This window comes from Xenopus laevis, chromosome 7L (genome assembly GCF_017654675.1).
Source record: "Xenopus laevis strain J_2021 chromosome 7L, Xenopus_laevis_v10.1, whole genome shotgun sequence".
In the NCBI taxonomy this organism is placed as follows: domain Eukaryota; kingdom Metazoa; phylum Chordata; class Amphibia; order Anura; family Pipidae; genus Xenopus; species Xenopus laevis.
The window spans coordinates 2,823,900-2,850,775 of NC_054383.1; the positions used below are offsets into that span (position 1 = coordinate 2,823,900).

The 26,876-nt window shown below is 42.2% G+C and overlaps 1 protein-coding gene across 1 annotated transcript; it reads left to right on the forward strand.

Moving 5' to 3' along the window:
- The first annotated feature begins 678 nt into the window (after positions 1-678).
- On the forward strand, positions 679-26,620 carry vwa2.L (von Willebrand factor A domain containing 2 L homeolog). Its single transcript, XM_018224983.2, has 14 exons — positions 679-1,259; positions 13,868-13,929; positions 15,216-15,290; positions 17,869-18,002; positions 18,613-18,722; positions 18,919-19,113; positions 19,568-19,701; positions 19,888-20,020; positions 21,076-21,131; positions 21,274-21,381; positions 21,572-22,150; positions 23,058-23,609; positions 24,974-25,096; positions 25,803-26,620. Exons 2-14 carry the CDS (start codon positions 13,881-13,883, stop codon positions 25,856-25,858), a joined length of 2,304 nt encoding a protein of 767 aa, XP_018080472.1. The 5' UTR covers positions 679-1,259; positions 13,868-13,880; the 3' UTR covers positions 25,859-26,620.
- Positions 26,621-26,876: the final 256 nt, after the last annotated feature.

Here is a 26,876-nt window from a genome sequence, read left to right on the forward strand (position 1 = left end):
TATCCTAGTAGTTTAAGGGAAGGAGGTATAATCATTACAGGTTGTACTATAGGGATGTGCAGAGTTACAGTGTGTGGGGTGGGGGTACAGAAGACTAGGGGTGTCCTTATCTGGGGAGCTTGGGGCCTGTCTCCACCACCAATCAGCAGTAATGATGTTAGTGCACACGTCACTGACATGAGACACCCAGCTCTAACCATTAGTGAATAGCAAGAGGGGTGGGTGATTTACAGACTATTTTGGAAGACCCTGTATGTAAGTACAGAGATGCCAGTTGGGTACATGGGACAGGGCTGTAGCTGGAGGGTGACCAAGTCACCATATAAATCTATATCTTTTTTGTGATCATTCCACAATCACTTTCACTGCCGAGGGCTTCTGGGAGTTGTACAGCTGCAGCCCCAATTGTTCTGACCCTGTGTAAACGAGGAATTGTGAATAATTAGAGTTATTAATTGTACTTATTAGCTCCGAGGAATGCACTGATTGCTCTAGAACAGACCCAGAGGAATTCTGCAGGGAATTATAGAAGGGTAGGGGCATTTTATTGGGTTTAAGCCTCTGCTTGTGCCCAGTTAATATTTTACCCTCCAGGTTGAGACATTTTTTTTGCTACACCTGGAGACCTGACACCTTGTGCTGAAAACGGATCCCTCCCCAGTCCCCACCTACCCCCCCCCCTCCTTATCCCCCGGCAGTGCAGCTAATACAGGAGAGGATCCAGTCTCGGCTCAAGTCTCAGCTCAAGTCTCAGCTCAAGTCCTGGGATCCGTGAGGAGCTCTCCTTCCTCTGGGCACTGACATCTCTTTCCCTTGGGCTCCTCGTTGCTCACATTTCTCTCCCTGCCCAGGAGTGCTCAGCATATTATCAAGTGCCTGTTGATCCGAGGCACCAGAACCTTATCCAGCACCCGCTGATTCCGGAGAAGGGCAGTTGCACCAAATTGCAGCCGATCTTGGGCACGGGATATTTACCCGACACCTTCTAATCCCGGGGTGAGGGACGTTATCAAGCTCCTGCAGACGCTGGGAACTGGAATGTTATCCAACACCTGTGTGATCCGAAGAGCTGGAATGGTATCCAGTGTATACTGATACTGGGAATAAAATGATACACTGATCCTGGGAATGGGAATTCCATCCAGCACCTGCTGATTCTGGGAACTGCTAAGATATAAAGTGCCTACTGAGTCTTTAAACTGTCATCTTATGCACCCCCTGCTGATCCTTGGACTGAACTGTAACTAACTACCTTCAAAGTAAGTGTCACTTACTGTAATATTCTAGCCACATGCCAGGGCACACTGATTCCTTGTTCCCTCCTCATACAGATACAGTGCAGCTTCTAAATGGGCAGTAGCTTGGTTAGTATTAGGCTGTTATCTTATTGGTACCTTGGGTTGCCACCTGGCCGGTAAAATGATGGCTGATCCCAATGTTATTAATAGGGAAAAACATAAATATATGGGAAGGCCGGTATTTTTTTCAAGAAAAGGTGGCAACCCTATTGGTACCTGATGTGCCCACATACTCTAAATGGCACTGTGATATATAAAAGGGCCTGAAGCTGCTTCACCTCTCAATTTTATTATCTACTGCTCTACAAAAAGTTCAGACAGTCTGCCTCATGATATCCTTATCATTTACAGTAGGGGGTACATTATCCCTTATAATACATGAGTGATACTCAGAGTTGCCTGTATAACTCAGCCTGCAGCCTTGTGCCTTTATATGGTCACAGAACAACCCCTCAGTGACTTCTAATATCCTTATCATTTACAGTAGGGGGTACATTATCCCTTATAATACATGAGTGATACTCAGAGTTCCCTGTATAACTCAGCCTGCAGCCTTGTGCCTTTATATGGTCACAGAACAAGCCCTCAGTGACTTCTAATATCCTTATCATTTACAGTAGGGGGTACATTATCCCTTATAATACATGAGTGATACTCAGAGTTGCCTGTATAACTCAGCCTGCAGCCTTGTGCCTTTATATGGTCACAGAACAACCCCTCAGTGACTTCTAATATCCTTATCATTTACAGTAGGGGGTACATTATCCCTTATAATACATGAGTGATACTCAGAGTTCCCTGTATAACTCAGCCTGCAGCCTTGTGCCTTTATATGGTCACAGAACAAGCCCTCAGTGACTTCTAATATCCTTATCATTTACAGTAGGGGGTACATTATCCCTTATAATACATGAGTGATACTCAGAGTTCCCTGTATAACTCAGCCTGCAGCCTTTATATGGTCACAGAACCCCTCAGTGACTTCTAATATACTTATCATTTACAGTAGGGGGTACATTAGCCTTATAATACATGAGTGATACTCAGAGTTCCCTGTATAACTCAGCCTGCAGTCTTGTGTCTTTATATGGTCACAGAACAACCCCTCAGTGACTTCTAATATCCTTATCATTTACAGTAGGGGGGTACATTATCCCTTATAATACATGAGTGATACTCAGAGTTCCCTGTATAACTCAGCCTGCAGTCTTGTGTCTTTATATGGTCACAGAACAACCCCTCAGTGACTTCTAATATCCTTATCATTTACAGTAGGGGGTACTCAGAGTTCCCTGAAGGCCAGTTAGGGGGAGATTTGGGGTGAGTGCTTATTTGTGCCCTGGGTACCCCTGGAACCATAGTAGGGTGACTGTTACCTCAGTGTTACTATTCATCAGTTATGATTTATGGGGTGTCTACAAACATGTTGTAAAGGGCAACAAAAGATCTTCCCAACTCACAACGAGGACATACTTTGCCTTTAACATGCTATTGTTATTGCTGATCTCAGTGGAATCGTGGACACAGTAAGTCTGACCTTTCTCAATGTAAGTTATAACCTTGGATTCCACTGAGATCTTATTTGTTTATTTAGAAAATATCTGTCTCATGAGAATCTGCTCCTCTGCCCTCAACTCCTCAAATTAACTCTTTGTGTAGAACAAAGTGTCGCATTCCCCTTAGTTACCTGTTAATGTGAGGGTCGTGTAACCAGATCTGAGGTTTCTCCCGGGTCAGAGCAAATATTGATTGTGGGCAGAATTCTCTCTCTGATTGTTTTCCTTCTTTAGTTGTGTCACCTGTGCACGGCCGCTAGGCAGGGGTTGCCCTTTGTTACTGGGATTTAATTGTGTTCTCCTGTTTCCTCAGGGGGTTTAACTCCAGCCAAGCAGGGGTCACTAAGTGTCTCTGTCCATTTTCTATCATGCTTGAGATTAAAGGGGTTGTTCCCCTTTAAATTAACTGTTACTATAATGTAGAGAGGGATATTCTGAGACAATTTGCAATTGGTTTTCATTTTTTATTATTTAAGGTTTGTGACTTATTTAGCTTTTTATTCAGCTGCTCTCCAGTTTGTAATTTCAGCCATCTGGTTGCTATTGTCCAAATTCACCTAGCAACCATGCATTGATTTGAATAAGAGACTGGAATATGAATAGGAGAGGCCTGAATAGAAAGATAAATAATAAAAAGTAGCAATAACAATAAATGTGTAGCCCTACAGAGTATTTGTTTGTTTGTTTTTTTAGCTGGGGTCAGTGACCTCCATTTGAAAGCAGGAGTCAGAAGGAGACGGAAAATAATTAAAAAAATCTAAAAAATAAATAATGAAGACCAATTGGAAAGTTGTTTAGAATTAGCCACTCTATAACATACTAAAATTGTAATAAAATATTAGCTTCCCATTGTGGTTTGGTGTAATCTCATTTCCTTTATTTTACCCAGCGTACGAGCGAGTTGTAAGGAATGTATTTAAAGTGATGCTGACACTAAAATGGTCACTTGAAGTTCCTAAACTTGACTGTTTTGCCAACCTGACTGTCACATTTCAGCCTGACAGTTAGAGTTTCTAATGCTAACGGACTCCTGCTGCACAAATATGGCAGCCCCCTCATAGAGGGACATGGGGGTAAGAAAGGTAATGTAAAAGTATCAGTAAATACTTTTAAGGCAAAATTATAAATCGCAATTAAAGACAATGTTATGATAGATAATGAAAAAAAGGTTATTTTCTGGTGTCAGTATCTCTTTAATGTCTTTCTTTACAAACATTACACTTTATTTTTAGGTACAAATTCAAAGACTCCGTTTTGATGATTTTCTCCACTTGCTGCCAGTAGAAAATGTTCCCTTATCCCTTAACAGCGGATACAGATCCAGAGGGAAAACTGACAGTTAATGGGAAAACATTTTTTAAAGGAGGCATATAGGATAAATGAAGAAACCCTAATTTTCTAGGCAATTATAAGTAATAAATTGTGTTACTTTTACATGGTGCTAAAAATGTATATTATCTTTAAAAATAGCCCCTTTATTGGAGCTCCCAATAGATGTTCTCTGGTCATTGTCTGGGTTTCAAATGAGGGGTGGGCGTGTCCCTGCCAGAAGCACAGTAGGAGGAGGACAGCCAATCACAGCCCTGCAGTCACACAAGCACAGACAGGCTTCAGTTCCCTATCAGGTCCTGCTAGCTGCTGGTTATGTCCTACAGTGAAGTGAACTGAGTGCACAGTCTGGGAATTCAGGGAGCCGGAAGTGGAAGAGAAGGGAGGGATTATTAGGGTTTTTGCAGAAATATTCAATAAATCAGCCTGAAACACTACTTTTATAAGCAGAATTCTTCTATATCTAAATGAGTCTAATGCACTGGTACGTTCTTATTTTTTACACTAAATGTCTCCTTTAAAAATGTGATACTTCTTTTTTATTTTTTTCAATACAAGTATTTTATTTATATATATATATATATATATATATATATATATATATATATATATATATATATATATATATAAAAAGGAGGAGCCTTTCAGGTTGGAGACTTGCTGCTGCTCCACAAGTTCACTGGCCGGCCATTAGCTTTTATCTGTACTTTGTGTGTAGTCACAGTGTAACAAAGCAGTGGGGTGTGAAATATCCATTAGCAACAGGTTAAATGAGCTGTGAATCAGGATCTCTGTCCCAGAACTCACACGGCTGCCGTGCATCAATGGTGAGTAGTACAACTACAGGATTATGTTATGTGAGTTGAGGGGTTGTGTAAGGGCAGGCCTGGATTTGTGGAGAGGCCACCAAGGCCCGGGCCTAGGGCGGCAGGATTTTAGGGGGGCGGCATGCTGCTCAACAAAACCCACATTGGTTCAGAAACACTGGGGAGGTGCAGGACATACGATAGTTTTTAAAATTCCATGTACCTAATCCCGATTGCTCTGGTCCCGATGATGAAAATTTGATTAAATAAAAGGGAGGGGATGGGGCGATGAACGACAGCGGGCCTAGGGGTGCCTGCTATGTAAATCCGGCCCTGTGTAAGGGGGGTGTCACTCCATCACAATGAAATTACTAATCATCATACTAATTACTGACTGCCGGAAGACTTAAACTGCTCATAGACTTCCCCATCTCCCGACCTGCCACTAACCATTCAGATCAAATAAAGTAGTAAAAGAACAGATCAGCCGATGTTCTGCCCAATCGTACGATAGTTATGTCCGACCAAAGCTGGTGACAGTCTCCCACTGAAAATAGTACGATCGGCAATACATGCAGAGATATTATCGGCAGCCGACAGAAATCTTTTAACCTGTCCGGTTGGCCCAACGACTGATCTCCGCCGGACGAAGAATGTCGGGATTCTCCACACACGGTCCGAAAATCGTACGAATTGAGGATTCGTACGATTGGATCTTTGCGTCTATGGCAGAGACACACATGGAGCTTCAGGGAGATTAGTCGCCCGGCAATAAATCACCTCTTCTTCGGGGGACTAATCTCCGCAAACTGCCTTCTCGCCGGCTAGAATCTAAATTGCCAGCTAGAATGGCACTCGGAGTGCTTCGTTTTCCGAAGTCACCTGAAGTTGCCTCACGAGAACTTCGGAAAACGAATCGAGTGCCATTCTAGCCGGCAATTTAGATTCTAGCCGGCGGGAAGGCAGTTCGGGGAGATTAGTTGCCCAAAGAAAAGGCGATTTGTTGCCGGACAACTAAATCTCCCCGAATCTGCGTGTGTCTCTGCTCTAAAGGAGGGTGGCCATGACGGACGTACTGGGAAATCAAAGCAGCCACTTCCGGTATTGGGCAGGGCCGGAACTAGGGGCGAGGTGGCAGAAGAGGCACGTGCCTAGGGCACAAAGGTGGAAGGGCACCAGACACTGTAACTGTTCTGCCACCTTACCCCTAGTTCAAATAAAATCATTATAAAACCCTAGTTCAAACCTTTATTTCCCCACCTGTAGCATCAACCCCTACTTCTTGGATCCAGGCACTCTTCTGCAACTTGGGCGCACTGGGTATGGGATCAGTTATCTGGAAAAACATTATCCAGAAAGCTCCAAATTACGGAAAGGCCGTCTCCCATAGACTCCATTATAACCAAAAAATCCAGATTTTTAAAAATGATTTCCTTTTTCTGTGTAATAATAAAACAGTCGCTTGTACTTGATCCCAACTAAGATATAATTAATCCTTATTGGAAGCAAAACCAGCCTATTGGGTTTATTTAATGTTTATATGATTTTCTAGTAGACTTAAGGTATAAAGATCCAAATTATGGAAAGATCTGTTATCTGGAAAGTACCAGGTCCCAAGCATTCTGGATAACAGGTCCCATACCTATACAGGTGTGACATTGGTGACCAAGCTCCCCTACCCACACAAGCTAAAAAGAAAACATTGGTGGTCAGGGCCCCCCAAAAAATGAGGTGGAAAAAGGTGGTCAGGGCCAACGATAAAAAGTAAAAAAAGAAAATTGATGGCCGGACCCCCAAGCAAAAAACATTTGTGGCCAGGGCTTTCAAAGAACAAAAAAAGATTAATGGTGTTCAGTGGAAACTTTTAAGGGTTAGTTCACACGAGGAGATTCGAGGAGATTTTGTCGCCTGGCGACTAATCGCCTCTTCTTCTAGATGAACTAAGTTTTCCGAAGTTGCCTCACGAGGAAACTTCGGGCGACTTCGGAAAACCAAGCGCCCCGTGTGCTTTAGCGCAGGCGACTTTTCATTATAGCGGATGGGAAGGCACGCGAAGGCAGTTTGGGGAGATTGTCGCCCAGAAGAAGAGTCGATTAGTCGTCAGGCGACAAAATCTCCCCGAATCTCCACATGTGAACTAACCCTTGAATTTGGCAGTTACAGGTTCCAGAAGTGCTGACATGGCAGTCACTGGAGAAATAAGCGACATCTAGTGGTGTTTGTCAGCAACAGCAGCCTCAATAAATCAACAGTATTAGGACAGCAGGCTGTGCAGAGACTCGAGGCCCATTTATATTGCATAGACAGCGGCCCAACAGGCATTTGCCCGAATTCACAGATGTCCAGGCCTGGTGCCCATAGACTTTACACTTACGATTCCAATGGTCACAGGAAAGATAATTAGTTTCAATACACACGTGTAGAGCTGATTGGTCAGATATACATATAGAAACAATACAATTCTACCTGTATCTGACCTGTATCAGCACTAACAATGGCCGATGTTCAGGTGCCTTCAAAAACGCCCAATCAAAATTTTCCGCTACCCAAGTCTTCTGCTGATCTGTCGGCTCGTCTCCCACTATACACACCCCCAATATTGTACAACATTTTGTTTCATACGCCCAAGATTTTTAAAATAGAAAGTGGGATAAAAAGTTTTGTCATGCGCAGTGCGGCAAAATCTTTTGACCACTCCCATTTTATGGCCACACCCCCTACTTACCATGTCCATTTTACAAAATTTGGCAGGTTATGGAAAGTCTGAACACATTTCTGTGGTTTTTATGTGTTATTAGAGTTTTGCCAATGAAGGTGAATTGCCCTTTAAGCTGTGAGTCACAGTTTCCCCAAGTGACCTGCTGATCTTAAATAATTACAGTTGTTTCTTTGCTTATCTTAAATTGTTACAAAAGTATCTAAGTGCAGCTGCCATGTATTCTGGTCTCTCTGCCAAAAGCCTCTTGTACACCTGCCCCATTACACACGACTAGATTTGCTTCATCCTTTGTTGTCGAGATGAAAGAAAGACACAAACTCCTCACAATTGACACAACGTGTGAATGTGCAAAGTCATAACATGACACTTTCATCCCTCAGGTCCCGTCGCTTTCAGATCATTTACTTTAAATTGAATAAATAAATCACTGACAAGACAGGACAGGAGTTTGCTAAGGAGGTGCCAGTCCCGTAGTTTCCACTGCTCAGTAACACCCACAAACCTCAATAAAACATTCCACAAATACCCCACGGCCCAATTCTCCCAGAGACTTGCCGACACCCCAAGATGCAGCCAAACAAAATAATTATACATATCATACAAATTCAGGTTTTTCCCTTTATTTTAGGGATGTACCGAATCCAGGTTTCGGTTCGGCATTCGGCATTCGGCCAGGTTTCAGCCTTTTTCAGCAGGATTCGGACGAATCCTTCTGCCCAGCCGAACTGAATCCGAATCCTAATTTGCATATGCAAATTTGGGGTGGGGAGGGAAATCCCGTGACTTTTTGTCAGAAAACAATGAAGTAAAAAATGTTTTCCCCTTGCCATTTGCATATGCAAATTAGGGGTTGGTTCGGTATTCGGCCGAATCTTTCGCAAAGGATTCGAGGATTCGGCCAAATCCAAAATAGTGGATTTGGAGCATCCCTACTTTATTTACAGTGAATTAATCAGCTCTGCTGTGTTTCGGCCATCTTGTTATCTGCCCCGCCCACCCTGTCATGTTAAATGGAACTAAAGTAAAAGGGGTTGTTCACCTTTAAATCAACTTTTAGTATGATGGAGTGAGGGATATTCTGAGACAATTTACAATTGGTTTTCATTTTTTATCATTTGGGGTTTATGAATTATTTAGCTTTTTATTCAACAGCTCTCCAGTCTGGTTGCTAGGGGTCCAAATTCCCCTAGCAACCATGCATTGATTTGAATAAGAGACTGGAATATGAATAGGAGAGAACTGAATAGAAAGATGAGGAATAAAAAGTAGCAATAACAATACATTTGTAGCTTTACAGGGCATTTGTTTTTAAATGGGGTCCGTGACCCTCATTTGAAAGCTGGAAAGACAAAAACTATAATAAAAAAATGAAGACCAATTGAAAAGTTGCTTAGAATTAGCCATTCTATAAAATACTAAAATTTAACGTAAAGTGAACTACCCCTTTAATACACGCTCATAACCTGCCAGACATATATATATTATAACACGTTGTACATTTCTGCTCTTATAACTTATTTCAGGACATTTTATTTGCTGGTGTTGGTCTCAGATATATTCTCACCCTAATTTTCCCGTTTTGCTCCGTCACCCCCATGTACAGTCCAGTCACCATTTGTCAGTTTTATTTACCTTCCCCCATTGAAAAGTTTTTTTAATGCGCCCGTAATCTTCCAAAACAGGCAGAGGGGGGAGGGGGTTGTGTGGTAGGGGCAGGCCTTGGGCAGGATTGGGGCATGTTTGGAGGTGAAATGGGCGTGACCTGGGATAAAACTGGGTGTGGTTTAGATGCACTCAGTTTTTATTAAAGGACCAGTAACATCAAAAAAAAATCTTCAAAATGTGTTTGTATACAATGGAAAAAAAATGACCAAGACACATTTAACTTTAAAATCGCTAAGTCTTTATTAAGAAATAACTTACCGATACTCCGCTTTCAGAAAAGGCGCCAGGGCGACGATCCATTGTGTGCCGCTTGATTGCTTCTCTCTGGTAATCTCCTATAAGGAAGGCAGGGAAGAGAAATCGAGCGCCGCACAATGGATCGCCGATCACTTTCTGAAGAGGAGCTCAATCGGAGTATTGGTAAGTTAATAAAGACTTTGCGATTTTAAAGTTAAATGTGTCTTGGTGTTTTTTTTTCCGTTATGTACAAACAAATTTTTTTTACGTTACTGGTCCTTTAAAACCAAGTTGGCATCTCTGTACTGTCCCTGCAAGTAGGGGGAGTGGCTTCCCTGGAGTGTCGGTTGAGGTGACCCCCACAGTTGTAGGGGGGCCTGGGGAACAGGGGGTCGGAGTGTGGAGTCTGCTTTCTCTACAGCTGATAAAAAAACCCTCCTCCCAGCCCCTCTCTTACCTCTCAAGTCTGCACTGAATGGGTGGAGTCAGGGGAGGGTCAGAGATGGGAAGTGGGCGGGACGATGGGGTGGGAGTGCGTCCGGCCCCTTTGAAGAGATTTTTGCAGGGGACCCAGCGCACTCTAGTTACACTTGAAGGAGTGTCCTGTAAGTACTGAGAGTGATGCTGGGTGTGTAAGAACTGAGACCCATAGTACTCATAGAGCCTTATTATTAATTAACAGCCATATTGGCCCCTGTCCTTCCATTGTGATTCCACCTGATACCCCAGCGCAGGGCTGTCCAACTGGCGGAACCCCCCTCACGTGGCCCTCCACATCAAAGTCTGCCTGCTGTGTCTACTTACCATATGTAAACTTTAAAAGGTATCACTACAGAGATTAACTGGCCCCTGCATTGTCTAAACCTCAAATTCAGACTAATCCCCTGCATTGTTCACACCTGTGATCCCCCTGTATTGTTCCCACTTGTGACACCTCTATTGTTCACTCCCCTAAAGCCCCTGTATTGTTCTACCTGAGACCCAGACTGAAACTGCCACATTGTTCACCTGTTCACACTTTATACAAAATGCTAATGGGGCCCCAGCCCTGTGTCACTGTATGTAGTACATATTAGACTGAGAGCTTTCCCTGTCTCCTGCTCTGCCTTCCCTATACTCCTGTGTGTCTCATACTTTGGTATTTCTTCTGGGGGTTTGTTAGCAATTGAAAATTATTGTTAGTGGCCCCTAAGGTGTTTAATCATATGCTGGGCTACTGTATTATACACAGGGGAGGAGGAGGCATATGGATTTATGTCTTAATATGACTTAACTGTTTTCCCATATGAGTGACATCCCTGCCAGGACAGACACAAGGTAGTTCGGCCCCTAGACAAGAGCTTCACTCAGTGCCCCCCTGTCCTGTATTACCATTTCCCTCCTTACCATGATGGTGTTTAAATAAAGAGAGCAAGAAAATGTACAACACTTTTTCATTTATATTACTACTCCCTATACCTGTACCAGCAAGCTCAGCAGCCATTCATCATACAGCCCCCCTGCAGCCATCATATTGCCCCCAATCTTTACCTGTGTCAGCAGCAGCCAAAAATAAATCTGATCACATCATATTGCCCCCTTATTGCTTGTAAATAAATAAGTATTTATGTACCTGTGCCAGCGCCCAGCAGCAACAGCAAACAAATGGCCCCAAATCTGTACGTGGCTGTGCCAGCAGGAAGATTCACACTTTACAGTAATAGAAAGAAAGTCTTGAGTTCAGTGTAACTGTGCCAGTCTGAGAGCAGCGAGAGTCACACCCAGCAGCCCCCCAGCTCTCTGCCTCTCTCTGTCACCCAACACATCAGTGACATCATTGACACATATACACACGTCGCACTGCACCGCACAGAAGGAGCTATTACTTGCCGGCAAGAAGGAGAAGGGGATGGATTCCACCCAACTGGGTGACCATGATTACTGAAACAAATGATTAAATAAACGCTTGAAAAGTGCGCCCCTCAATAATGGCGCCCTAGACAGCCATCTACTCTGCCTACCCCTAGTTCCGGCCCTGATCCCTGCAGTGAGCACCAACCATTTGGTTTTTTGGTGTGTTATTAATGTGGACATGGTCTTGCGGTAACATGGGTGTGGTTTAAAGTGGGTGTGGTCTAAAAACAGGGAGTGGCTAACACTGGCTCCACCATGTAGATTGGAAAAATTCCGGCCCTCGGTACCATAGAAGTTGGACAGCACTGCCCCAGCGTTTTGCTTTATACAACGAATAAGGTGAGACCCGCTCAGCACCTCTCTGTCTGGAGCCAGTGCAGCAGGAACGATTACGGGAGAAAGCGGAAAGACAAGATCTTGTCTAAAAGCAACTGCCAGTTCTGAAATGACTCGGAGCCGTTTAACCTCCATATAATTCCCTTGACTCTCTGAACCCCCCGTATAAAGCTCATGGGATTTGGCTCAGGAACACAGAGAAAACGGCTCATTCTTTCTTGAAAGATTAAACGTTATCAGGTTCTCCTATAGGTCAGCGACTTCTGCTCGGGCCAACGATGAAATTCACCTTCATTGTGAGAGAAGAGCGACCAATGGGGGAAGGTCTTATTAACTGCGCCAAGAGAGGGGGCACCTGGGGTCACTTGTATTGAGACCAACTCAGAACAATTTGACATTTTGTCCCTCACTTGAGGTTCATTTCTCATATTTTAAAAGTTCACTGGTTGCTTGTTCTGCCTCAAGCTAAGGTCTTAAAGGGGTTGTTCACCTTTAAATTAACTGTTAGTATGATGTAGAGAGAGGTATTATCGTTACTGGTACTGTTACTGGTAGTGTTACTGGTATTGGTACTGTTACTGGTACTGTTACTGGTATTACTGTTAATGGTACTGTTACTGGTTCTGTTACTGGTAGTGTTAATGATAGTGTTACTGGTACTGTTACTGTTTCTGGTATTTCTACTGGTACTGGTACTGTTACTGGTATTGATTTGGGCCTTTCACTCAAGTTGTGTCCAATCAGATCATTAGAATATTCTTAGCCCAAAGGCTAAAAAACAACCTTGTACAAATGCAGGAGATACACAGAACAGTGAAATGTGCACATTATTTAGGGTTAAAGAGACATTAATTTTCTGTGGCCCTCGCCCTCCCTACAGGGTCACCATCAAGGGGGGGCAACTGTACTGGGCCTGGTGATTATTTTAACGGGGGCCCTGTCGTGCTGCACTTCCCAGATTAGCTGGAGCCCCTTGAGTCGTTGAAGCAGAGCCAAAAGCTGCCGAAAAGTTAGGGGGGCCTGGCCACCAATTTTTTTTAAGGGGGAGCCCAGGCCAACAATGACTATTTATAACTTGGGGGGTGGGGGTGATGTCTGTGTGACCTTTTTTAGGGATGCACCAAATCCACTATTTTGGATTTGGCCAAATCCTTTGCGAAAACTTCGTCTGAAAATGAACCGAATCTAAATCCTAATTTGTATATGTAAATTAGGGGTGGGAAGGGGAAAACTTTTTTCAAAAAGTCACATGATTTCCCTTACCGCCCCTAATTTGCATATGCAAATCAGGATTTGGTTCGGCCCGGGAGAAGGATTTGGCTGAATCTGAATCCTGCTGAAAAAGGCCTAATCCTGGTCATTTCCCGAACCGAATCCTGGATTGTGTATCCGTAGCCTTTTTACTGGGGTGTGGGCGGCATCTGGGATGGGGCTGGGTGGGGACCAGGGGGCCCAGAAAATGTCGTACGGGGCCCCTTGATTTCTGGTGGAGACTCTTCCTCTGTGTGACAGGGGATCCCGGGGCCTTAGTGAAGATTCTGTTCCACTACTGGACTCAAATGCTGATTGTGTTCAGCTGCAGAAGGGCCTCGTACTGTCACTTGAACTGGAAACTGACATTTATATGGGACACCCACTGTCACCCACAGCACTTTAATACCCCTCCCAATTGTGTCTGTGAGTTACCCTCCCATTTAGACTGTAAGCTCTACGGGGCACGGTCATCCAGTCTTTTTTCTCCTTGACACTGAGCACTTAATCTGTATTGTAATTATATTTTATATTTATGTGTCAATTGTATTTCTAATAATGACCTTATTGTTACTAATTATTATTATTTGTTACTGCTCATTTATTGTTTTGCTGTACAGTGCTTTACCCTCAAGGAGCGCCATACAAATAAATATATACTGTACATACATGTCACATGATATATATATATATATATATATATATATATATATATATATATATATATTGCGCTGCATTCCCAGCCATTGATTAACTCCTATCTACTCTTTGTTTCAGTCCGGCTGCAAGAATGAGGCTGCGCGGGGTTAATGTGATCCTAATGTTCCTGAGCTCCCAGGGTGGGTATCAATGGATTTGTCTCTGGGCACAAGGGATTTGTTTAATGGAATACAGGTATGGGACCTGTTATCCAGAATGCTCAGGACCTGGGGTTTTCCGGATAATGGATCTTTCCGTAATTTGGGTCTTCATGCTTTGTCTACTAGAAATTCATTTAAACATTAAATAAACCCCATAGGCTGGTTTTGCCTCCAATAAGGATTAATTATATCTTAGTTGGGATCAAGTACAAGCTACTGTTTTATTATTACATAGAAAAAGGAAATCATTTTTAAAAATTTGGATTATTTGGATAAAATGGAGTCTATGGGAGACAGCCATTCCGTAATTTGGAGCTTTCTGGATATCGGGTTTCCAGATAAGGGATCCTATACCTGTATCAATTTCTCACACTCCTGAACAACTAGTAAAACTGGACTTTGTTGGACACCATTTAAATGCCCAAAAGGGGGGCAGGTGGTTAAAAAAAAGAAAAAGAAAGGGCAACAGACGGGACATTATCTTATTCCTAGGCTGCTCTCCTACCCATGTTCAGAAAGAAGGAAGGGCTTTTCGCTTATACTTATTCCTAGGCTGCTCTCCTCCCCATGGTTATAAAGAATAAAGGGCTTCTCACTTATACTTATTCCTAGGCTGCTCTCCTCCCCATGGTTATAAAGAATAAAGGGTGTTTCGCTTATACTTATTCCTAGGCTGCTCTCCTCCAAAGGATAAGGAAGCAGAAGGGGTCTTGTTGCCAATAGTAACAATAGCAGTAACAGAGCAGAAAGCACAAAGTGCAGGGATAATAGTCAAATCTGTTGAGATCTCAAAGTAAAGACACAATGTTTTATGCTCATGATTTATTTAGACTGTAGTGGGCGACAAAACGTCCCGTGTTTCCTCTCCAGCAAAGAATTTGTCCTGTTCCGTGCGAGGAAACTTTGTCCTCATGTTTTTCCCCAGACAATTCACGCGTTCTCTGCTGGAGAGGAAACACGGGATGTTTGGTCGCTCACTACAGTCGAAATAAAAAAAAGTGCTGGGGAAGGTCCCCATAGGCTAACATTGCACTTCGGTAGCTTTAATTTGGCGAAGTATGAAGTCAACGTTTTTTTAAAGAGACAGTACTCCTATTATCGTTTTTTACTTCGAATCGTTTGAGTCGAATATAGCCTATACGATGGTCGAAGTACCCAAAAATTTAGTTTGAAATTCAAACTTTTTGAAATTTGAACCATCACTTGAGATTAGTAAATCTGCCCCTAACTGGCTTTTCCCAATCTCATGCCTTTATGTCCTCCAGTCCTACAATGTCTGTGTGTCCAGGAGCTTCATGTCAACACAGAGACTGCCAATAAAATTTCAGCAGCAGGAAAAAGTAAGTCATTTCATTTCACCCTCTCCCTTATATTTACTGGATGTGTTTGGGGCACAGAAATGAGATTCCGGTGCCAGGGGGAGTAATGAATGAAATGAGGAGACTCCATGTCTCTCTGTGTTTTTGGAAGTCATTGACACTGCGGCTGGTTACCTGCCCCCTGTTGGCTGAAATGCGTCTGTTGTGCTGCAGGATTCAATGCGACGTCATTAACTGCACAATCCTAATGTGAGCCCCATGCATTGCCCCTTGTCCTCCCCATTTAACAATCTGCCTCCCATTACTATTTGCACATCCATTTATCATTGTTATAACCAGCGGCATAACTACATCTTACTGGGCCCCACAGAAAAATTATTTTAAGGTCCCCAAAATCCAGAGGTTGTCCTGTTTTACCAATATATATTACAATTACTCCTTAATTAGAGCTTCATGGGGCCCCCTATACCTCCTGGGCCCCCCAGCTGCAGGGTCTGCTCCCTCTGTAGTTACACCTATTGCTTTAGCTGTGTATATTATTATAGTTGTGTATATTATTAAAGTTGTGTATATTATAGTTGTGTATATTATTATAGCTGTGTATATTATTATAGTTGTGTATATTATTATAGCTGTGTATATTATTATAGTTGTGTATATTATAGCTGTGTATATTATTATAGTTATTTATATTATTATAGTCGTGTATATTATTATAGTTGTGTATATTATTATAGTTGTGTATATTATTATAGTTGTGTATATTATAGTTGTGTATATTATTATAGTTGTGTATATTATAGTTGTGTATATTATAGTTGTGTATATTATTATAGTTGTGTATATTATAATAGTTGTGTATATTATAGCTGTGTATATTATTATAGTTGTGTATATTATTATAGCTGTGTATATGATTATAGTTGTGTATATGATTATAGTTGTGTATATTATTATAGTTGTGTATATTATTATAGTTGTGTATATTATTATAGTTGTGTATATTATAGCTGTGTATATTATTATAGTTATTTATATTATTATAGTCGTGTATATTATTATAGTTGTGTATATTATTATAGTTGTGTATATTATTATAGTTGTGTATATTATAGTTGTGTATATTATTATAGTTGTGTATATTATTATAGCTGTGTATATTATTATAGTTGTGTATATTATTATAGCTATGTATATGATTATAGTTGTGTATATGATTATAGTTGTGTATATGATTATAGTTGTGTATATTATTATAGTTGTGTATATTATTATAGTTGTGTATATTATAGTTGTGTATATTATTATAGCTGTGTATATTATTATAGTTGTGTATATTATTATAGTTGTGTATATTATAGTTGTGTATATTATTATAGCTGTGTATATTATTATAGTTGTGTATATTATTATAGTTGTGTATATTATTATAGTTATATAAATAAACTGACATCTGCTGCCACATCAAGGGGGTTAGCGAAACCTTTGATTTTGAAAAAGTCCAACCAAACTAGAATCCACAATTCGATTTTATTTATCATTGAACAAACTCCATAAAATTGGTTAGGAAAGAAAATTGAAAAATTCAGGTGTTGCATCATACCTCAAGTCTACTAGAAAATCATATAAACATGAAATCAACCCAATAGGCTGGTTTTGCCTCCAATAAGGATTAATTATATCTTAGTTGGGAAAAAGTACAAGCGACTGTTTTATTATTATTATTATTATAGAGAAAAAGTGAATTCTGTTTAAGAATGTGGATTTTTTGGATAAAATGCAGTCTATGGGAGACGGCCTTTCCATAATTTGGAGCTTTCTGGATAACCATTTTCCGGATAACGGATCCTATACCTGTAGAATGAGCAGCATTGTTACAGCGCCTCGGTCTTATTGAAAAGGAGTAAATCATTATGGGGGAATTGGGGTTCATAATCTGATTATCTGCCTTCTCCTTATCCCATATTTCCCCTGGGAGGCTGATTATGGGTTGGTTCACCTTTAGGTTCACTTTTAGTATGATATAGAATGGCCAATACTAAACAACTTTTCAATTGGTCTTAATTTCTTTTCATTTTTTTTTATAGTTTCTTCTTCTGACTCTTTCCTGCTTTCAAATGGGGGTCACTGACCCCATCTAAAAACAAATGCTCTGTAAGGCTACAAATGTATTGTTATTGTTACTTTTTATTACTTATCTTTCTATTCAGGCCTCTCCTTTTCATATTCCAGTCTCTTATTCAAATCAATGCATGGTTGCTAGGGTAATCTGGACCCTAGCAACCAGATGGCTGAAATTACAAACTGGAGAGCTGCTGAATAAAAAGCTAAATAACTCAAAAACCACAAATAATAAAAAATGAAAACCAATTGCAAATTGTCTCCGAATATCCCTCTCTGCATCCTACTAACAGTTAATTTAAAGGGAAGATAAAAGCTATTCTTCAGTTTCATTGTTTAGAGCAGAGAATAGCTGATCTTTCTTTTTCACTGAAATCAGTTGGGCAAGGTTGGTTGGAGTTGGTTGGAGTTGGTTGTTACATGTATGGAGTCCACCGCTGAGTTCCTTTACCCACTTCATTGACTCTTCTGTCCCCAGGGATGAAATGCTCTTCCCCAATGGACATTCTCATCCTACTGGACGGCTCCAACAGCATCGGGAGGGGTAGTTTTGAGAGGTCCAAGCATTTTGCCTCCAAGTTATGTGATGCCCTCGATATTGGCTCTGATCTGGTGAGTAAACTGGTTGCTAAAGTGAATAAAGGCCACGGCATTTGCCTGCAAGTATTCCGAGATCACTAGATATTTAATTTAAATGTCTCATTGTATCAATGTCAATTATTTAGATTTCTTCACAAGCACATTGTTCCGCTGCCAGATCTCGGGTTCCAAAAAGAATCATCTCTAAGTTATTGTTACAGTGACCTGAAATGGCAATATTTATATTCTAGCAAAACCTTCCGTGTACTAATCTGTCAGTCGAGAGGTTTATTAACAGTTTGGGATCAGCCGAAAGGAAAAGGATTCGAACCATATAATAAACAAATATCAGATAAAGAATTAACATTCCTCCCTTAATCTCTCACAATGACGGGGATTAAACCTGTCCAACCTCTGCACCTCAACTACACACTGTCTGACTATTCACCTCTCAGTATCCACACACAGGCACAGCCATATAGTGGGGCTTTTATCTGAATAAAACTGGATATTAAAAGGGAAAATTGAAGCTACTCCATGTCTGCTCCTTGCAAGGCAGTTCATTTGATTCCCACTCTCCCCTTTGTTGTCAGTGATTCCAGCAGTCTCTTATACAGGGGAATTTATTTATATTTTTATGCAGATACGAGTGGGAGTCGTACAACACAGTGGAGCTCCGCAGGTTGAATTCCGTCTCGATTCATCTTTCTCCAAAGCTGCCGTTAAAGAGAAAATCAAGTCCATTGTGTTTCAGTAAGTACCAGACCCTCCCGTGCAAAGTAATTTGTCATCAAGAGCCAATGAATATTCTACTTACACTTCTTTAGCTCTTGTTGAACTATAACTAAATCGTATGGCTGCACCTGCTGTGTTTTAATTTGATGGTACTCAGAAATCAGAATATCTCCTATTTTTAATATATTTTGCCTTTTTTATGTTTCCTACCTAGGGGTGGCCCTACTGAAACTGGTCTGGCTCTGAAATACATTGTGTGGAAAGGTTTCCCTGGGGGGCGACCTCCTTCTGTGCCCAAGATCCTCCTAATTGTGTCTGACGGGAAGTCCCAGGGGAACATAAAGCTTCCGGCCGCCCAGATAAAGGGAGAGGACATTGAGGTTTTCACTGTTGGGGTGAAGTTTCCCAGGTAAACAGATGAGTTTAATGCCTGGATGGTCAAAGTTGCTCCCAGTTAATATGGAATTCCAGTCGATCTAATTGGCTGGCTACACAGGAATATGTAGTATTTTTAGTCTCCTAGTCTCTCCTATTCTTCCTAGAGCCCAATTCCCTGGAAGGGAAACTTCTTTTTGTTTTTTCACACTAAACCCACACCCCAAAATTGCTGCCCTTTTCCCTATAGGAGAGAGCAGCACCCCAACATCCTCTTTAGTGAGTTATACCCTTAACCTTGGCCACCTGTTTCTGGGAAATTAGGGTATTTTGGAAAAAGAAGCATTATTCCCACAAACTGGGTTTTAGGTATGACATGTGGCGGAAGGCTGTAGGAGTCGGTGTTGTTGGGTTCCTTTATCATCTTGTGTTGGCTAAATGTCCCTACACCCAGCTCCTGGTCTCTATTTCTTGTGTTTCTTGCACAGGTGGGAGGAGCTCCATGCGCTGAGCAGTGAGCCGCAGGAAGCGCATGTTCTATTTGCCGAACACGTGGACGATGCAGTGAATGGCCTGGCCACCTCCCTGACCAATTCCTCTCATTGCAGCTCTACCTTACCTGGTAATAAGCAGGGCTCAGTTTGGGTGTTTGGGTTCGGTGCTGTAGTCAGGGCCCAAGCTAATGAAGAGGTGGCCTCTGGGACGTTAGTGCGAGTCATTCAGGAACAGCCGCTCATTGGGGTTTCCTAGAATTAATACTAAAAATATTGAGCTGAACTTCCTAGTGATGCACCTTTTATATTCCCAGGCTGCAGCGTCCAGTCCTATCCTTGTACCCGCAAGACTCTGGAAACTGTCAAGGAACTAACAGGAGACTATATGTGTTGGAAAGGCTCTGCCAGGCCGGGTACTGTGTTTCCTGGGCACTGCCCCTTCTACAGGTACAGAATGTATATTTATTCCATTGAGTAGCACAACTACACCCCCAAGAGCTGCAACAAAAGAGATTCCAACAAGGGGATGTGGGGAGGCTGGGATTTAGCAAGGCATGCTTAGTTGCATGTAAATGTAAGAATTGAATAATAAATGGGTGTTTATGTTCCATAAGAGACATAGAGGAATGGGATTACTAGGGAGGGTTGGAGCAACCAAGGCATGGATCGGTATGTCAAAATGTATTGATTGACAGCCTGAGAATTGACTAAGCATAAATGGACAATCCAAGACATACTGTAGCTCTGGAGATTATGGAATCCTTAGAAATAGACATCTCCCTCCAGGAATGGATGGTCTAACAGACATGGTCCACCAGAGGATTGATGGACAACCTTAGAATTGAGCTGATAATACTGGGTGGGAAACCTGAGGTCCATCAGCAAAGCACAGAGAGAATAAAGAGAAGATTGGAGAATCGTTTAGGTGTCCAGTGAGCACTAGGAATGGGGGGAGCACAAACAAATGAGCACTCTGGGGAGCACAGAGATCGCAAGCACAAAAATGAAAGTAGGGAATGTATCCAATTCAAATGATGTAGTAAAGGATGATCACCTAAAAGAATCGAAAGTGAGATTGGATAAGGGGGTGAGGGGAACAGGGTGGGTGGCAATGTTCCCTCTAATTTCTTCTCCGCTATGTGTTCAAAAACATTATTTTGTGTGCGCGTTTTAAACTGGTGTGTACAGGTCAGAATTAATACAACATTTTCTGTTTTCACACAAAATTCTTTGTGCGCACCACAATTTGTTTTGTACGCTGGACTCAACATTTGCAACTCATGAGCTCACGGCTTAAAGGGAACATTGGTGGGTGGGCATATCTGGTGGTCTCTTTGCTTCTGGACTGATGATAATAGTCTACAGTGGAGAGGACATGGTTAGTCGGTATGAGGTGCAGCTGATACAGGTGTCCCTTCTCATGGGAGAGACAACAGGGGCATCAACATGGAGCAGAGTTACCCTTCTCAAAAATAGTCTATTCTGTTGTTTTTCTATTGCAGCTGGAGACGATTCTATAACAAGCATCAAGCCCAGTGCCACCGGACAGTGTGTCCAGGTAATGTCCCCCCAATTTACCCTTCCAAGTCTTTCCTATTGTTTCTATCCTTATCCCGTGCCCAGTGTCTCCCCTGTGTCCCCCTCCAATGAGATCCTACACAAACAGGCTTGTGGGATTTTGTTTTTTCCCCCCCTGGCAGATCCCTGTGATTCGCAGCCGTGCAAGAATGGAGGGACATGTATAGCCGAGGGGCAGGATAAGTTCCACTGCGTCTGCCCAGCAGGATTTGGGGGAGATACAGAATGCGGTTTGTACAGACAACTTTTTAATGTTACATTCACTAAACTTCTGCACTAATTCCTGACTTTATTCCAATTCCTGGCACTACATACAGGGCTGCTCCCAGGTATCGGTAGAATTAAGTTTGATGCCCCTACTGTTGGGTGGCAGTTTCCCAGCCTCTTGTTGATATTTGTGTCCCCCTTTATCACCCGCAGCCCCTCAGCTCAGCCTGGAGTGTAACATTGACCTTCTGTTCCTTGTGGACAGTTCCGATACAACTTCCCTGGAAGGTTTCATGCGACACAAATCTTTCCTGAAACGTTTTATCCAAGCGTCGCTTTCTGACGAGTCCCCACTCAACGTTGGCGTGGCGCAGTACAGCAATGAAGTGCAAATGGTGGTGAAAATTGGTGAATATCAGAGCATGGCGGAGCTCCTGAAACACATAGATAACATGCGTTTTATGGGAGGTGGGCTCTTCACCGGTAAAGCTCTGCGCTATGTCACTCAGTACGGATTTAAGAGCACCCCAGTTTTCTCTGATGTCCGTGATGATCTCCCACGTCTCGTGGTGCTCCTCGCAGGCTCCAAGTCTCAAGACTCAGTGATCGGGCCGGCAACCTATGCACGTGATCAGGAGGTCTTCCTTATAGGAGTGGCTAGTGACCCCAACAAAGATGAAATGGCAGAAATAGTAGCGAACCCCCTACAACTAGTCACATACTCGAATCCCCAGCAACTGTTCAACCAACTGCCTCAGCTTCAGAAGAGGATCTGCAGTATCGACGTTCAAGGTGCGCCTCCTCCCAGTAGTAACATACACACTCTTCTTATGTAGCCCATGTACCTAACCAACAGCCCAGGGTTCTGCTTTGGAAATGAGGTGGGGCTTTCAGGAATGGGGGAGTGGTTGTGGCTAAGTGGAGGTGTGGCCAAGCACATTGAGGGTGTGGTTTGTTTTATTTAAATAACCCATTAGACAAAATTTGTAGTAATCAAATTGCTTATGTAAATGAATTCTTACCAGGAACGTGCTGGGTCTGCCTGGCTGACATTTTGGCCACACCACCGATATAGCTAGGCCACTTCTTGTTAGGAAAAGCCAGGGATCCCCAACCTTTTGAACCTGTGAGCAACATTTGGAAATAAACTGAGTTGGGGAGCAACTCTAGCATAAAATGTTCTTGGGGTGCCAAATAAGGGCTGTGATTGGCCATTTGGTAGCCCCTATATGGACTGGTAGCCTACAGGAGACTCTGTTTGGCAGTGCACCTGGTTTTTATACAACCAAAACTTGTCTCCAAGTCTGGAATTCAAAAATAATCAGTTGCCTTGAGGCCACTGGGAGCAACATCCAAGGAGTTGGAGAGCAACATGTTACTCACGAGCTACTGGTTGGGGATCACTGGGTAAAGCCATGGCAAGGAGAGGAGAAATATAGAAGGAGAGATTAGAGGGAGGAAGAATAAGACCAATTGGGAAGAATAAATAAAGGGGCAGAAGGAAAGAAATACAAGAGGGAGAAGAGAAGACAGACAAGGAGAGGAGAAGGGAGCAGATGAGTGGATAAATTATAACAGAGTAATGGAAGAGAGAAGAGGAATGGTGTTAGTTATTGGGTTTATTTACTATGTATTTCTGGAGGGCCCCATCAGTCCAGTCCTACACTGCTGGTTATCCCTCTGACTTTTATCCCCACAGGTTGCCAGGCCCAGCCATTAGATCTCGCCTTTGTGCTGGACGCTTCCACTGCTGTAGGACAGGAGAAGTTTAATAGACTGAAGAACTTTGTCACAATGGTCTCCCTTCAGTTTGATATTAATCGTGACGTCACCCAGATTGGCCTGGTCACTTACAGCAGTCGCCCTGAGACAGTCTTTGGACTGGACACTCATGACTCGGGCTCAAGCCTCCTGCAAGGGATTGGCCGTGCGTCCTATATGGGCGGATCTGCGTCCACCGGAAGTGCCCTACTCCATGTCTACAACGATATCATGACTGTGCAAAAGGGGGCCCGGCCTGGGGTGAACAAGGCTGTCGTCGTGATCACGGATGGAAGAGGAGCAGAAGACGCGGCCGTCCCTGCACAGAAATTGCGGGATAATGGCGTCATGGTATATGTCATTGGTATAGGGAACATCCTAAGGAACTCCTTGCTGCGCCTGGCTGGATCCGAGAAGTTCCTGATCAGCGTCCCGTCCTATGAGTCTCTGGGGCACTATGAGGATTCAGTTGTACAGAGAGTTTGTGAAGGTAAAAATCTGCATTTTTCTGCTGCTTCTCTGTCATTGGAAAATACACCATGTGGGCCAACAAGCCCCTATAGACACTGCGCTTAGTTACCTGGGCTGGTTCCCAGTAAATTATATATTTATATACTATATATGACACCAGACCAGCCAACAGCCATTCCATAATCCCTCATAATGGATACAATATATAGTGAATAAAGTACCCCCTCTTGTAAAATATAAGGATATTATAAGTTACCGAGGAGTTTCATGACCATATAAAAGTACGAGGCCGAAGGCCGAGTGTTTTTATACAGGTCATGGAACTCCGAGATAACTTCTAATATGGGGGTATTTTATTTATTATAATACACAAATTTCAGTGAGTCATGTGACAGAAATGACATCAGAACTCACCGTTAAGGATATAATTTACAAGATATTCATGGCTTTTGTGTATATTTTATATATATATATATATATATATATATATATATATATATATTATATATATATATATATATATATATATATATATATATATATATATACAGGTATGTTATGCGTTATCCAGAATATCATTTTGAAAACTGATTTCCTTTTTCTGTGTAATAATAAAACAGTCGCTTGTACTTGATCCCAACTAAGATATAATTAATCCTTATTGGAGGCAAAACCAGCCTATTGGGTTTATTTCATGTTTATATGATTTTCTAGTAGACTTAAGGTATGAAGATCCAAATTACAGAAAGATCCGTTATCTGGACAAGCCCAGGTCCCTAGCTTTCTGGATAACAGGTCCTATACCTGTAATAAAACAGTAACTTGTACTTGATCCCAACTAAGATATAATTAATCCTTATTGGAAGCAAAACCAGCCTATTGGGTTTATTTCATGTTTATATGATTTTCTAGTAGACTTAAGGTATGAAGATCCAAATTATGGAAAGATCCTTTCCCAAGCATTCTGGATACCAGGTCCCATGCCTGTATTGTATATTTATTAGGAATGCACTGAATCCACTATTTTAGGATTCAGCAGAATACCAAACTGAATCCGAACCCTAATATGCGTATATAAATTAGGAAAACAAGGGGAAAAGAGAGTAAAAAAAGAGTAAAAGATTTTTGACTTTCTTTTTTTGTGTGACAAAAAAACGTGTGATTTTTTTGGATTAGGATTCAGTTCGGCAAGGCTCTTGGAATAGGCCAAATCCCGCTGAAAAAGGCAGAATCTTGGCCGAATCCCAAACGGAATCCTGGATTCGGTGCATCCCTAATATTTATACATAACGATGTGGAACTGCTGCAGTTTTTCCACTGTGCCCTGCAGGTGACTTTGAGATTCCAAAATATGTTCCTTACTGACATGTCTCCATGTTGCAGACGCCAAATCCCCGGTGAACCTGTGCAAGCCCAATCCATGCATGAACGATGGCGTTTGTATTCTGCGCCAAGGCAGCTACCGGTGTGACTGTCGGGGCTGGGATGGGCCCCACTGTGAGACGAGTAAGTACTTCAGAGCCAAATAATTTGGATACTTGTGAAGTTTGAAATATCATTTAAAGGGGAACTAAAGTTTAAAATAGAATAATTCTAGTAATGCTGTATTTTGTATACTAAACATAAACATGAACTTACTGCATCCGAAGCCTATTTAAACAAATGATTTATGCTTTCAAAGTTGGCCACAGGGGGTCACCATCTTGTAACTTTGTTATACATATTTGCAAGACCAAGACTGTGCACATGCTCAATGTGGTCTGATCTTCTGTTGGAAGGGTTAAGCATAGGGATCGTCATAAATAATCAAAACAGCACAAGTCAAATAATATCTGCCAGAAGCCGATACAACAAGACTGATTAATAATCAGAATATACAGACTGCACTGGCTCCTGTGTTGTCATGTAATCTAATGTGGATTTTATAGTTTTTGTATTGTTTAATACAAACTTTCTCCAACTCTGCAGAACCAGTGGCTGCAGCAAAATAATCCTCCAAATAGAATCAATCCCAGTTTATCTGTTTAAATCTGGCTCCATGATCTTTGTCCCTGCAGCTGGAGTTGGAAACAGTAAAGGGGATGTAAAGGCAAAAATAAAATCCAATACAAATCTCTACACAGTCGCCGACTGCTCTACAGGGAAACAAACAAAGCTCACATAAATGCGCAGCTATATACAGAGAATAACACGCAGTGCTGATGCCTTTCAGGAATACTCCGAGGGGATTCCCATTGGCCGCAAGGACTGCATAGCAGGAGTCGCTAACAGAGGCACTGGCGGAAACGCAGGCTGAAATCCGTATCAGGCAGCAGAACTTCCCGGAAGAACCCGTAGTTCACTGGGAGTAGCGATGGGAGTCACTGGACTGGTTTCAGGAGTGGGGACTTGCGCTTGTCCTTGGGCAGGTTTATACAAGTTTTGTATTAATTATTGTATCTGACTAATCCAATGCACCAGGGCATGTCAGGGTGGCTGGGGGGTCCCAGAGTAACAGAGAAGGAAGAGACTTCTGCTGTTGCCTCCCTGCCCCAAAAAGCCTTCTGCTGCTGCTGGTAGGATGCTGGGAAATATCTTAAAGACGAAAACCTCATATAAACCCAAATCTCATGGGAATAAAAAAACTTGCTAAATCGAATCAATTAAAAATTCTGCACCGTTTCACTATCCTTCGCTCAGCAGTCTCTCTACACGCAGCTTTGTGTCAGTGTCAGTTATTGTTAGCTAGGCTAATGGAACTTCCACCGCTGGTCTCCTCCATGCGGACAGACAGACAGACTGATGAGCAGGGGGAGATTGAAATGATACTGAATTTTCTAATTGATTATATTTATAGAATTTCTTATTTCCATGAAATTAAGTTTATATCAGATTTTCATTTTCACATTTGTTCCCATTGAAAAACATTTCCAACAAGAATACAAAGAATATCATTTATTATGTCATGTAATAATATTAGGGATGCACCAAATCCAGGATTCGGTTCAGGATTCGGCCAGGTTTCGGCCTTTTTCAGCAGGATTCGGCCGATGCATATAGGGGAGGGAAATCGCATGACAAGGAAGTAAAAAATGTCTTCGGTATTCGGCCAAATCGTTCGGGGTTCGGCTGAATCCAAAATAGTGAAATCGTTGCATCCCTAAATAATATATTATGTATCCCCTTTATTAAGCACATTCCCTGGCTCTGGGGTCACTGCTGAGGCCGGGGGTCTGCGGTGGATTCTCTCCCTGTTGTATATTCCGGCCTGAATTCTCTCCTGAGAATGAGCATAAACAATCCAGAA